Source organism: Micropterus salmoides, unplaced genomic scaffold (genome assembly GCF_014851395.1).
Source record: "Micropterus salmoides isolate LMB-PRFRI ecotype aquatic unplaced genomic scaffold, ASM1485139v1 Ms_hic_scaffold_7, whole genome shotgun sequence".
Lineage (NCBI taxonomy): Eukaryota > Metazoa > Chordata > Actinopteri > Centrarchiformes > Centrarchidae > Micropterus > Micropterus salmoides.
This window is the reverse complement of record NW_024044459.1, coordinates 17,015,527-17,029,755: the sequence shown is the minus strand read 5'-3', so window position 1 is coordinate 17,029,755 and position 14,229 is coordinate 17,015,527. Positions and strand designations below refer to the sequence as shown.

The following is a 14,229-nucleotide window of genomic DNA, read 5'->3' as shown; positions in this document are numbered from 1 at the left end:
GGCCATTTGGTGTTTGATAACTTTTTTTCCTTCAGTAAATCAAATGAAATGAAAATTTTGTGTTTACTCATGTTATCTTTGTCTTAAATTCAGTCTTGATTGAAAAACACAATTAAGTGACAAATATGCAACAATAGAAGAAATCAGGAAGGGGAAAAATACTTTTTCACAGCACTGTATTTCTCTATATTTCTTATCTATGCATCCTCTCTTTACCTGTGTTGTCAAAATCCTTCCTTCTGTAATCACCCCTCTGATGAAATTACAGATTTCACAACACCCATGAAGCAAATTCTTAAAACTGTAAAGAAAGCATTTGAGTGGAACTATCCAACTGTGTGCCAAAGGATTGCGCGAATCCAGAGACTTCCAGGGAAAGAAACCACATTTAAAGAGCCTCTGGGTAATCACATGCCCTCACCAGCATCATCATCAAGCTCTAAGCCTTGCCTCTGCATGCAGAGCGTCGGTGCAAATGCAAACACATTTTTTGGAAGGACACGCTTCTCATTTTTCAAAAAGCCTTGGCTCATTGATCGTCATTTTCAGTGGTTGGGAGCTCCCTATATAAGCTCACCAAAAGCCGGTTGAGGGTCACATCGCATAGGCAGTTGGAGTTGAGCTGAGAACATCAGACATCGCGCTGACAGAAGACAAGATGTTTATACAAAGACAGACATACCTGGAGAAGGGTACGTTTCTAGTTTACTCTTTGATGTCAGATTTTAAAATGAGGTAGTCATTTTGTCCTTGAATACAGCAAATCTATTGACGTGTGTGTTTTGGTGACATACTCCTTTCCATAAACGTATACAAAGGAATGATGCTATACCAAGTTACAGCCAGTGTTTTCTCTGATTTGTGATCACAGTGGTGCCAGGATCACATAATTTGTAACAAGGATAGTGACTAGAAAACAATGTGTTTTGCAGCACAAAACCAAAAAAAATCACAATTTTCACATAACATAATCTAAATTCATATTCTCTGTTCTTCCCAGCCCTCTTCTCAGCACTGTCGATGCTTCTGCTCTTCACCACGGTAGGAAAATCTGCAATGCTGACTGACAACCTCCAGACCACAGCAGCGCCTGCTTTGTCAAACTCATCTCTGAGCACGCAGCTCAACAACAGTAAGTGTCTTCAGAGGAGAGTTTAATATGGAAAGGTGTTTAATCTCTGATTTAGCTGATAGACTAATGTTTATCTTGTGTATACAAGTTAATAATTTGTGTGCACAAGATAAACATTATCCATCTTGTGCAAATGAATGATACCTATACATATATATATGTGTGTGTGTCTATATATGTATATATATGTGTGTATATATATGTATATATATATGTGTGTGTGTGTTTTTATTAAATTAATCAAATAATCACTTAATTTATTAATTAGTCAGTTATTTAAAGGCACAAATGGGCCCCCATATTTTTATGTTAAAATTGTGTGATTGATGGAGCTTCTCTCTCTCGCTCTCTCTCTCTCTCTGCAGACAGTATGGAGGAACCTATGGTTCTGCGCTCACACAGATCATGTGGAAGTGAACATGTAAACTACTGTGAAAATGGTGGAGAGTGCATGTACCCTCAAGACAATGACCAACCTTTTTGCATGTAAGGAGCACAAGCGCACACACACGTTAAAGCCTTGCCTATAGGTTCCCTGTGTATCCTGAATATGTTTTTCTTATGATCAGTAAAAACACTTCACATGTTGGTTCATGTTCACCTTTGGAATGCTCATATTTCTCTTTCTGGTCTGCAGTTGCAAGTCTTCGTACAGCGGGCATCGCTGCCTGTTCTTCAGTGAACGCTCTCACACTCTGCCCGAGTTAGAGCAACTGATTGGCATCATTTTTGGGGTGGTTATTCTCTTCTTTGTCCTGGCCATCATAATTTACTGCTTCGCCAGTAAGAGGTGAGTATCTACAGGCTTTCACCTTACAATGCTGTACTTGCATGAAGGAGTAGGGCATGAAGGGGCATGGGGAAATGTCGTACTATAGATCTCCGAGGTGGATTAAAATCAAGGGCAATTGGACATGGTTGACTATACTCTAAGACATCCTCGAGCATCTTCAGTCAAGTCCAGTTTCCCCTTTATTTTAACCCACCTTGGAGATCTATAACCTGGATGACTAAGAATCTTCATAGATGTAGTATTATAAATTTAAAGCCTCAAAACTTCCTGACTCTGAACATGTTGTCTTTGTCTCTCAATGACTGATAAGTGAGGCAGTCACATTTAAGTCATGGCATATTTGTCTGGGATTTCTTCCTACCATCAAGCAAAATGATGAAGATTCAGTTCTTTGTTGGTTTACAGTTGTTTAAGTTTACTGTTTGATTAAATTATAAAATAAACAAGTTCACATTTTTGTAATTTTACTGTGTGTGAAAAACAATGCTTAAAAATGTCTCGAATGGGTACCAAGAATAAGTGAATAAGTTCTAATTCGGATTCTTCTTCTTTTTATTTTTTTTCAGGTGTAAAAAATCGGTACCGCTGATAAAATCTGCACCATCTGAGTTGTCGGTGTAACCCCCACAACTAACTCTTTGTCATCATCATTGTCACCACTTTCAGTATTATCTCTCAGTGGAAAAAACATAAACCATAATGTTTTATCATACTGTATAAGCCACAGCACAGATTTACAAAGCAATTAAGAGACTAGAAGATTAATCTGCCTTTTGATGTTGAACAAGGTCAGATATTAATCACTTTATTGCCTTTAAAGATTGAGGGAGAACAAATATGACTTTCTATCGTAATATATCATCCATCCATCCATCGTCAACCGCTTATCCTGTACAGGAGGGGCTGGAGCCAATCCCAGCTGACATCAGGCAAAAAGTGGGGTACACCCTGGACAGGTCGCCAGTCCATTGCAGGGCCACACATAGACAGACAACCACACCTAAGGACAATTGAGGGTCACCAATTAACCTAGCCTTTGGAGGAAGCTGGAGCACCTGGAGAGAACCCACGCAGACAACATGGAAACTCCACACAGAAAGACGGAACCCCCACGACCTTCTTTCTGTGAGGCGACAGTGCTAACCACTGCACCACCACACCACTGCACTGCCCATATTGTAATATATCAATTAATTTATTTAAAGCGTTAATATTTTGTAATAAATGTAATGAATGTTTTCTATTATAAATAAATAATATGTACAAATGGTATAAAAAACAGTCTAAAGAGCCTGTACAGCATCATGTCAAAATAAAAAGGTGTCTTTAAAATACTTAACGAATGAAGAGTTATTACAGACCTGTTCCTATTACATTACATGCCCCTAAAGGAATATCACAACCAGACCTATCTGCAGTGGTGGAAAGTAACTCATCCTGCTGTATACTTCTACTCCACTACATTTTTTTTACTGCGCTGCGTTTATTTTTCAGCTATTTTTCCAAACAAAACATACTGTAGGCCTAAATGCATATGCTGATGCGACATACAGTTACTAAAATGAGCTCCCCCATGACCATCTACAATAATAAAATGCTTCTTACATGTTTTGAATCAATAATCTTAACCTTTTATATAATATAATAATCCAACTCTGAGCCATTCTGCTGTATAACAACTACTTCTATATTTGTAGTAAGTATATTTTTGCTGACAATGATTCTGGACTTTAAATTAAGTAAAGGATCTACTGTCCAAGTGGTGGGGACACAGGGGCTCAGATTAGGAGTGTGAAGAAACACTTAGCTCGTGAGACATCACCATACGCGATATAAGGTTCACAAAAAGGAGATATTATCAGGTAGGTATCATCAATGCCGAGATATATGAGCGGGGGTCTGGGGGGACCTACCTGAGGAAATTGTGATCTTTAAATACTTCAATTCCTGCATTCTGGTGAAATGTTTATTTATGTAAAAGGAAACACAAAATTTAGGTAGTATGTGACATTTCAAAATATATAAATATAATACAATCTAATGCAGTGCAGCTCTCAGGCATTCTGTGTTGCTTTCAGATCTGTTTCTTCTGTAGATCAACTTTTCTCATGTAATATCATCCCTGGCTGAGGCAACTCATATGTAGGCGTGATTTAGTCTTCCCTTCTCTTTTGTCATGTTCAGAGGTAGAGAATGGAAAACATGGCCAAAAAGAAACAGTTTACTAATTGGTGCATGCACGTTTTTGGGTCATTATTATATAATCAGCAGCTTGTTGTTTTTGTTTTCAGCTTAAGTTACTTTTTTTTGGACAATGCACATTTGTTTATTCTATATTTTAATTGCATTGCATGTTTTCTTAATGTTCAAATAAACCTTTCTAAATGCGTTTTCATTTTTTATTTTTCTGCAAGCTGTATTTCACAACATTTTTTAAACAAATTATGCTTAAAAAAGTGATGGGAACAAAATCATTTCAAAAAGTGGTGGGGACATATCCCTAGAGTCCCCAGTGTAAATGACACCTATGCTGTCCATCAGTTGTAGTAAAGCCGGACGTCCATCTGGAAATGAAGAGGTCTGTCAGTAGGCTAATAAAAGGATGACGGTGGTAGACGCAGCCCCTCCTTGTCTTTTTGGAAAGTGCCTGTAGGGTTTGTCTTTCATTTGGACCTTTGAGGTGTAAGATTATCTAAATTACAGGAGTCTGTCACCACACCCCAGACCGCATGATTGAGCCCATTGGTTTCTACGTTGTCTCTGCCAGGAGAGGCATCGCCTGCCCCCTCACCTAATAGTTATTTGAACAAGTCGGAAGCGTCTCCATTCCAGACTGCCACACACCTGCGCACACCGAGCCTGTTGGCCGCGACCTGTCAGCTCTGAAATGGGGAACAGCAAAGCTTCTGCGCTGCTCTCACTTATCGGTAAGTTTCTTTCTGTTTGGTTGAAGGAAGTCAGGTCCACTCGTTTGTTTGATACTGTTTTTATTTAATATGTCGATTATTGATGAGAGGGTTCAGGCGTGGATTGAGTGTAAGTCAAGTTATTTTTGTAAACTCAAATACATGAAATGTGCACTAAAGCTAAACGTAGCAGAGAAGACATGGGAATAGGCATTTAATACGCTGTTAGGGAACTAAAAGGTAACAGAGTAGGGTTACGCAATTAGGCCTAGTGAAGTGCAATTTTGAGGCCTTGGTATGCTATGTGGTTTAGTAAGAACACAAAATGAAAATACTCTATTAACATGGCCTACCAAGGCCTTAGAAACAGTGGTGGAAAGTGCCTAAGTACAATTTTACCCTTTTAACCTTTCTTTAATAGGCCTATTTCCATTTAATGCTGATATATTTCCACTCAACTGCATTTCAGAGTGAAATATTGTACTGCACTTAATTTATCTGACAGCTATACTTTCATATTAAGATCTTACAAAACATTTAATTAGCCTGCATCTGTACATTTACTTACATTTTGGCTGTGAGAATTTTACTTGTATTGGAGTATTTTTCCTTTGTGGTGCTGTCCTACTACTTTTACTTGAGTATTTCTTCCACTGCTGTCATTTTGTGCAACAATATACTTGTATTCAACCATATTGTGCTCCACTACATTTATCCTGCTCATTAGTTTGTTTTTTTGCAGCTTGCATTGTTGTGAAAGATGTATTTAAACCTTTTACAAATTAAAAGTAGCAATGCAACAGTGAAAAAAAAAAATCTCCATAAGGTGTAAAAACCCTGCATTTAAAAAATGTACTTAAGTAAATGTACTTAAGAGTAAAGTATCAAAAGTAAAATTAAACTGCTCATGTTCCTGCATGCCGCTATTATCATACCATATATATTGGATTATTGTAACTCATCCATTAATGGTATTTTGTATGTTATAGTTTGCCAAGACGGAGCTTAATTTATTTTATGGGTAATTTGATCAAAACAATGCAGATTTTATAAACAGGTCATGTTTTGTGTGTAAAATCTTAATTTGTAAATAATAAGTAACTATAGCTGTCAGATAAATGTAGTGTACATAATATATTTTTGGAATACTAATAATAAAAAACACAATATTTACTTCTAAAAGGCAGTGGGGTTGAAGTATATAAAGTAGCATAAAATGGAAATACTCAAGTAAAGTGCAAACACCTAAAATTATTCTACTTTTAACCTACTTTATACCTTCCTGACTTTCCACCACTAGTTTAAAGGCATGGGAGGCTACGTTAAGAATTTTCATTTTTTGCAACGTCATATCTTTACATCACCACATGTTAGAGGGAAGTGATGTAGCAATCCTGCAGGGAAGTGATGTAGCAATCTGTGGCTGTTGCAGGACTGTATTAAGCCGGCCTACCTGCCTGTACACTCACTATGTACTATGTGAGGCCTGAAGTGAGGGGGTGGGAATTTTTTTAATCTAGCTGTCTCTTGCAAGTTTCTCCAGCGTTAACTACTATTATTGACTTACGTTACAATGAGCAGTATTAACAGACTCACTTGGATCAGCTGCAAATTAAATTCCCATCAATTGAGCTAAAATTTTAAAATTAATGGTTTTACTGTTGAACTCATTGTACATTTTACTCTGAAGTATTTTTCATGGGATTTTACTCAGTAAAGGGTCTGATTTCACAGATTATCAACAAATATGAGGCCTGCTTCTTCAGTCATTTCAAAAATCAACCTGAGTGGAAGTTTTAGACTTTGCCACATACCTGTGTTAATGAGCTGACGCACATGCTGAGGTCACAGCCTGAGGGATGCCAAAAGATGTTGGCAAATAAACAGTGAATGGAAGATTTACTATCTGAAAGCACATGTGGTTTCATTGAATCCATCATTTGCTTGCTTTTCAGGTCTATAAAATGTCACATAACACGTAAGAAGGAAACAACACATTGTATAAACTGATGTGTACCCAGTAGTGGAGGAAGTACTAAGATCCGTTGCTTAAGTAAACATACCAATACTACAATGTAAAAACACTGCATTACAAGTAGAAGTCCTCCATTTAAAATCTTTACTTAAGTAAAAGTACAGAAAAATGATCATCATTTTTTGCCATCTGTACATTTTACCACTCATGGAAATCCAAAAATAAAATAAGCCAAAAAAGCCTGAAATAAGCCGGTTCAGAGTGAAACTGCCACTGCTATTTCTCTCTTTGTTTATTTTGAATGTGTAGGCATGAGTGTATCTTATTAACCAGTTGTCCATTATGGTAGGAGTTTGCCTCTGTTAACTTTCCCTTGTTGCCTTGCTCACCATTGCTCAAGTCATATTTCTATACTGTTGTGAAGAAATATGGTGTAATTCTCATCCAAATTAATGTGATACGGTACGATGGGTATCGGGAACATATTTGCCCTTGCCAGATTAGAATGAGTCACTGATTAATGATATAAATGAACTGATTGAACAGTGATTAATTAGCTTTCAGCTCAAATTCACTGTGTACTTTACACCAATCACCCATGTCAGAAACACCCAACAACCAGCCTGGGTGCTCTCACAAAAACAGAAAACACAGAGGAAAATATCTCTGCAGCCGTAACAACAGACACAAACTCTGAGAGAGCACGATTGCCAGGCTTTTTTAGCGAGTACAACCAGCTTCATAACCAGTCATAACCAGACACATCTTGCATCCAGATTCATGTGCATGTCCTGCCTACAGGAATGTGGGCGTCTGCAAATTCTGTTATGAAGTTGTGCAGGCTGGTACAAGCATGTGGGCTAGGCAACACAAGCCACACCACATCACCTACTTGGCATAGTTTACACACACAAAAATTGTCAGGTAAGCTGACGTTTCTTGCCAAAAAAAATGTTTTGCATATTTAGGACTTTTGAATTTTTCCTTAATGCTAGTGTGGTGTCTTATCTAAACACACGCAGATGAAGTTTGGTAAAAGTGCTTATATGGGAAAACACTTTAACAAAAAAATCTTTTAAAAAAGTACACTTTTAGACATTTTAGTTAGCATATATATATATATATATATATTTTTTGTGTGTGTAATTTCCAACCATGGTGCCAGGGACTAGTCACAAGATCAAAGACAATTGCAAACATATCCTTTCTACACTAAACTATGTATTTTTTCTGTTTTTTCCTCTAACAATTACCTTTCAGGGCTGGTATTTATCAAGCTTCTCAAAGTGCCATTTTAGTCTTAAGTGCTGAGAATTCATGAAATTTACTCCTACTTTTAAACTTAAGAATAAAAGCAAGTTATCAAATTTCTGAAAGCTAAGAATCGCTCTTACTCTCCCATTTATTTAAGACAGCTTTAGAGGTCTCTCAAGTGGTTAGGAGTTGCCAGTAGGGCTTGTGATGGCACTGTGGAGACAGAGACATGTACAAATCTTTCAGGAGAGGAATATTGTTTCTGAATTATTTGATGACACGCAGTTAATAAGATGGGGTCAGACAGCGCAGGCATACACTTTGTCAGCAAGTTCGTGAGGGACGCCATCTCACCACTGACTTTACGCAGTAATGCGTTTTCAGCTAAACTGAAGGTGATGATGACGCTTTTGTTTATTTGCCACAGAACAAACGCAGCAATGCTGATGATTTTGGCCCGTCACAACCATCAATAAGCCAAAAAGTCATGGAAACAATTATGGGACTTCAGCTTCAGAGCTCCACACATTGTCACGCGTTTAATGGACTTCCCAACAATCCCCCCCCCCGTAATCCGACAGAAGCAAACACAATTCATGTAAATAGCCGGCTTCACAGGAGTAGCAGCCGCAATTGATGGCGCTCATATATAGATAAACTTTCATTTCTTAATGTGTAGGCCTATATCATAATGTATAATCTTGAAAAATCTTTATTGTTAAATGTGTGTTGAATATAAACTCCTCTTAGGAATTTCACCATTCAATGTGAATTTATCTGAGAATCTCTTCAGTGAAGAGTGAAGAGTCCTTGGCTACATCGTCATCCAGAATCCTGTTTGCGGCACAGCAAAGTGTCGTAAATCAGCACTAAGACTGACACTCAAGATTTAGTTCTACACTTCACTCAAATTAGGAGTATAATGCTTGATAAAGAACTTTAAAGCACAGCTTTGAGCCAAGAATGTTTTTACTCTTAAGTCAGTTCTTAGCAGTGTTCTTATGAGTAATTCTGAGAAGCTTGATAAATACGGGCCCAGGTTATTTAAATATACACTTTGAGAAGAGAAAATCACCTTTGTACATTAATTAAATCAGTGACGAGGGGTCACACCTTGGTTTTAAGGGGGCCCAAGCCAAAAATATTGGGAGCCAGTGCTTTGTGAGATTGTTCAACTTCAGTAATAGTAAAATAAGTTTGGATGGCACTCTACAGGGACATAACAATAACCTACACCGGGCCGGTAAAACCCAGTGTAATTAACAAAAATTCTCTGTTCAACAGGTGTCATGCTGCTCTGGCCGTATGTGCTCACCAAAAGTGTCTCATCCCAACTGCAAACTGCAGACAGTGCCGCTCTATCTACAGGTAATCACACGGACAACTGAAAACACATCACTTTATTTGTCAAGTTTAATAAATGTACAGGGATTTGTCCTCAAAGTCTTAGTACAAACACAAAATACCAAGTATTGTAATGCATTTGGACATGGAAGCAATCTAAGAAGGGATAATAGAGTCTTGATAACTGTAGATAATTTGTATCATGTATTTTGTTTTTGGTGTATCATGGTGTGACGCTGTGGTTGTAACAGTGGTGAAATCTGGAGTGGTCCAACATAAATTAGGCTTTCACAAACTCATCAATTAATTGGGGAAATAATTGTTAGTTGCAGCCCTAAAGTGCTGACTTCCAGCTTTAATATGAAAAAAATAAAGACTGTGAGTAAAAAGAAATGTGAGTTCCACACTGTTACCCCAGTATGGTGGTGATCACCGTCATACACCCTTAAAGCCCAAAGCCAACAATTTAAGATAAGATAAAACACATAACTAAATAAAAGGCAAATTGAGATACAGAAAATGAAATCTAATAAAATACACCACAATAAAATAGACATAAGAGTTAATTAAGCATGTCGGGGCTGCAACTAACAATTATTTTCATTATGTCAGTTTTTCTTAAAAAATTACTTAAACTATTAATTGATTATGAAAATAGTTGTAGATTAATTTTCTATTGACTAATCATTGAGGCTCTGAAGCAAATGAAACATATCAAAACTGTTGGCTCATTCTGAAAATCTCAGACCCTAATAATAATAATAATAATAATAATGATTGCACTTTAATTTTGCAAAAGTCAGTGAAAATTATGCAGTTTTCTATGATAATGTTTCCAACTGCTCTCTTCTTGTTGGTGTTTCAGGGCAGGTAGAAGGGCACCCTCATGTGTCGAAGCGGTCGACACAGAACTGTGAAAGCACATTTGACAATTACTGCCTGAACAACGGCCAGTGCATGCTGCTGGTGGACATCGATGAACACCACTGCAAGTATGTGTGTGTGTGTGTGTGCTGCTTTCAGTCATTGCGTGTTATCATGTATGACTCGTCTCTTTGTGTTGCAGGTGTGAGAAGGGTTTCTACGGCCACAGGTGTAGCCAAACAGAACTTGTCGTTCAGCCAATGGTAGAAAAGCAGATAATTGTCACTGTTTTCTGTGTGAGTCTGCTGATTATAGGTCTGGCTGGAGCTCTGTACTTCTTCTGCAAATGGTAAGGCTTTAATCTGTGAATGTGTGTGTGTGTGTGTGTGTGTGTGTGTGTTGCAATTACTTTCAATGTGACTTTACTGTTTCTGAGTTTGATATATAAAGGTAAGTAGTAGTAGTAGCAGTAGTAGTAGTTGAAAGAAGTGCTTACACCAGAGAAGAAACTAAAAGTCAGACAGCCATGCCAACAACAATGGTTGGTTATTCATCACCACGGAAAGGTTTTTCACTGGATTTGGATAAGCTACTTGATTGAATATATTACCAGGTCAGCTGACATTTATTTTGGTCTGTCTCTATGTGAGGACAGACGATTTGCCTACCTCAGCCACAGTGAATAGTATACCATCATATTTTATTTTACCCCATGTCAATTTCCGCAAATGAGGGGCAAATCCCTCTGAGTGGATGAAAGATATGCACTTCCTGAAACATTTCATTGAACATGCAAAGTGCTCAAGGGAGAAACCCTGTTTCCTCTTTTTGGACAACCACAAGTCTCATTTGTCCATTGATGGACTCAATTATGCCAAAGAAAATGGCATAATTATACTGTAATTCCCACCCCACTGCTCACATCTGCTCCAACCATTAGACAGTATTAGTAACTATGTTTGACAAGCCAGTGTGCCAACTAACCTGATGCCTTACCTGCCGATAGGGCAAATTGTCCCAAGAGCACTCTCTCTATTCAACAGTCTACAACTGAGTAATGAGATAAGATATGAAGATGTAATGAATACAAAATATGTGCCTAAGACCCCCTTCTTTAATTTGGTATGACATATATACACAATATATATTGTGATGTATGGTGCCCAGTAAATCCTAGTATTAAAAGTGTGACAACATACACTGCTCTCCCCTACTGGACTTAAAGTTGCTATAATCAATGTATCAATAGTTCATATGTAGTGATTAACAAATTATCACCTGAATCTGCACCTCCCCTCATATTTAAAGCCAGTTTCAGCTGTTTAGCTCCGGCCCACAACTTTACTTTTCTGATTCACTCTCACTGCTCTCATAGCGTAGTTTTTCAGACTGAGCAGGCAGCTGTTTTCTGCAAAAATAATATCTAAAAACCCGTTGTACACTATAATTGCTCAACAACAAACATCAGACAGACAAAGTCAGAGACTAGCTGGTGAACATATGGGAGCACGTAGCAGCTGAAGAGCCAGATGTTTCCCTTGGGAGTTGGTGGAGACCAAAAAACAGAGCTAAAAGAGAGTAAATATTGCCCTTACTTTCGGAAGGAAGCCAGACACATGACTGACAAAAATGATAAAGTTGCTCCATAAATTCTGTATGTTTCAATAAGCAGCTGTTTGCTAATAACCTCACTATACCAGCTTAGAAGGTGTTGTGCCTAAACTGTGTCGTCAACTTGTTTACACTGCCTCCAAGTGGCCAAAAAAGGTTATTGCAGCTTTAAGGACAAGCCTGATAAAGTAAACCTATTGTAATAGGAGGAACCTGGTTTTGTGAATTTTATATAAAAAGTTGACACATTCAGTGATCCCATAGTCTGTCTTCTTTCAAGATTCTCACCCTCATTTTTTAAAAGTTCTATATAACTCAATTATAAACACAATTCTTCTCTTATTTTAAGAAAAAGAGACTTTTGGGACTCCATACATAATTTTGTAAGATGGATTTTCCATAATATCAGATCTGAAGATATATGAAGTAGTTCAAACTTGGCTGCACCTTGACCTGCTAACATTCAAATGCTGCTTACATGTTAATGCACAGGTAATAATCCATTAGCCATTTCCTAATGTGGGCCACTGGCTTTAATGCTGATTATTTTGGACTCTGCTTGTTTCTCCAAAATTCTCTTTAGTTCTTGTTAAAATAAAAAATGCCTTTATGTTGTTACAGTTTGCCTGTCATTGTTAAGGCAAATATACATAAAATAAGTATAATGGAAACTCTTCTTTTTCTTTTGCTGATGCATTTTGTTCTTGGTGGCATTCAAATTCAGCTAAATAAAATGTCATCACAGATTTTAAGGGTGACTCAGACACTACCAATCACCATGTAAAACCTGCAGGTGTAGCTTGTCTTTCAAATGAAGCCCTCATGATGTAAAGTCTGCCCCAATATCTTATTTCATGTAGAGACAATGTCAAACCACAGATGATGCTTTGGATATTTAAACCTAGTTTTTAGGTTATCCCATTATAGAATTATTTTTAAGGATGTTTCAATATAAAGTTAAAGATTTGTTTAGCGCCTAATAATAAATTGTGTTTTATTTTTACAGGTATAAAAAAAACAGGTTCCCACGTCAGCAGAAGCTGCAAGGTTACAAAGGAGTACAGACTGCTTAGAGTGCCACACACGCCCACCGCCCCTGCAACTGGAAAAGGCAAACCAGGATTTTTTCCCCCCAGTTTTCTAAATAAAGATTTTGACATGACCTTACCTGACGAGCTTACACTCTGTCGCTTGTTTACAGGATTGTTCCTACTTGCAGTACTGTACGTCACACAGCTTTGGATCACTTGATCAAGCAGGCAGATCGGCACAAAGAGTTTAAAGAGATTAAAATGTTCAAAGAAACCGACCTATGAAACAGCTTTGTGTGCAGTTGTTGTTTCCAGTTGCGCTGGTTCTAGTGTTTCAGCACCTGCCCCCCTCATGTTTGAAAAGATGAATGGTGAGACAGAAAAACGGGTTTCTGTTGGTGACAACCCCCACAATGATGATGGGTCATGGAAAATCCATGGAGAAATGTGAAAGTCTAAACAAATATTAAGGGTAAGAGGGCACCAACATGATCCATGCTTTTAGAAAGTAAGTCTGTAAACCTAGAGGTAAACCTACTCGTGTGCTTTTTGAACTTCAAAAGCAACAAGCCACAGCTTAGCACCAGATTTTACTGAATTTGGCAGACAGTAATGGCCACAATAATGACCATTACCATTAAGCAGTTATGATGTAGTGTCTTTAGGCTCTCTTTTTTTGCCAGTTAATGTGAGACTGAGTTTTGAGGTTCCCATCACATCTATTAAACCAGCCTCAGAGATGAAAAGGAAAACTTATTTAAAACAAAATAATCAAGTCTTAACCATCTATTGTCTTTTAAGCCTTGATTTTTGTTTTATCTAACATTTTTGCCTGTGTTAGCTTGTATTTATTGTTGGTTTGTTTGACTTTGTAACTATTGCCGTTAAACTGGCCACTGTTCTGTGTTTTGTTATATTTGTATAGTCGCAAAGTATTCTCATTTTGATAATTTATTATAGAGTATAGGTGTATATGCTTGAATCTGCTCGGGAAGTTCTGTTACTGTTAAAATTAATACAACTTGAATCTTTTACACCTTTATGAACTTTTTTTCTGTGTCATTGACTTTGGTTTTACTTCATATGAAGGGTGAGAGGTTTCACATTTTTCTCAAGTCTTTTTAGTTTCCGCATTTTTCTTCCATGTGATCAGTAGTTCTCTTGAAAGAAAATATGTCTTTACAAGCTCTTGAACATCCCCATGACCAAATGCTGCACAATGACTGTAATGTTTTTGTATACATGACATTTTTGTAATGGCAGAATTATCTATACATGTGCCAGAAAACGATGTTTAATAAACTATTATTTAAAGCAAA

The 14,229-nt window shown here is 37.4% G+C and overlaps 2 protein-coding genes across 3 annotated transcripts; both read left to right on the top strand.

Annotated features, from left to right (window-relative positions):
• Window positions 1-258: 258 nt before the first annotated feature.
• On the top strand, window positions 259-2,908 carry LOC119891215 (epigen-like). The gene is made up of 5 exons (XM_038702593.1): window positions 259-692; window positions 1,001-1,132; window positions 1,498-1,618; window positions 1,770-1,922; window positions 2,492-2,908. Exons 1-5 carry the CDS (start codon window positions 659-661, stop codon window positions 2,544-2,546), a joined length of 495 nt encoding a protein of 164 aa, XP_038558521.1. The 5' UTR covers window positions 259-658; the 3' UTR covers window positions 2,547-2,908.
• A 1,683-nt stretch (window positions 2,909-4,591) lies between these two features.
• On the top strand, window positions 4,592-14,229 carry LOC119892240 (proepiregulin-like). 2 transcript variants are annotated; one of them, XM_038704416.1, is made up of 6 exons: window positions 4,592-4,852; window positions 9,345-9,428; window positions 10,270-10,396; window positions 10,471-10,617; window positions 12,886-12,990; window positions 13,081-14,229. In XM_038704416.1, the coding sequence occupies exons 1-5, from the start codon at window positions 4,813-4,815 to the stop codon at window positions 12,950-12,952; spliced, it is 465 nt and encodes a 154-aa protein (XP_038560344.1). In that variant the 5' UTR covers window positions 4,592-4,812; the 3' UTR covers window positions 12,953-12,990; window positions 13,081-14,229. The 2 variants fall into 2 exon arrangements, with proteins under 2 accessions (XP_038560344.1, XP_038560343.1); XM_038704415.1 differs by having other exon boundaries at window positions 4,593-4,852; window positions 12,886-14,229.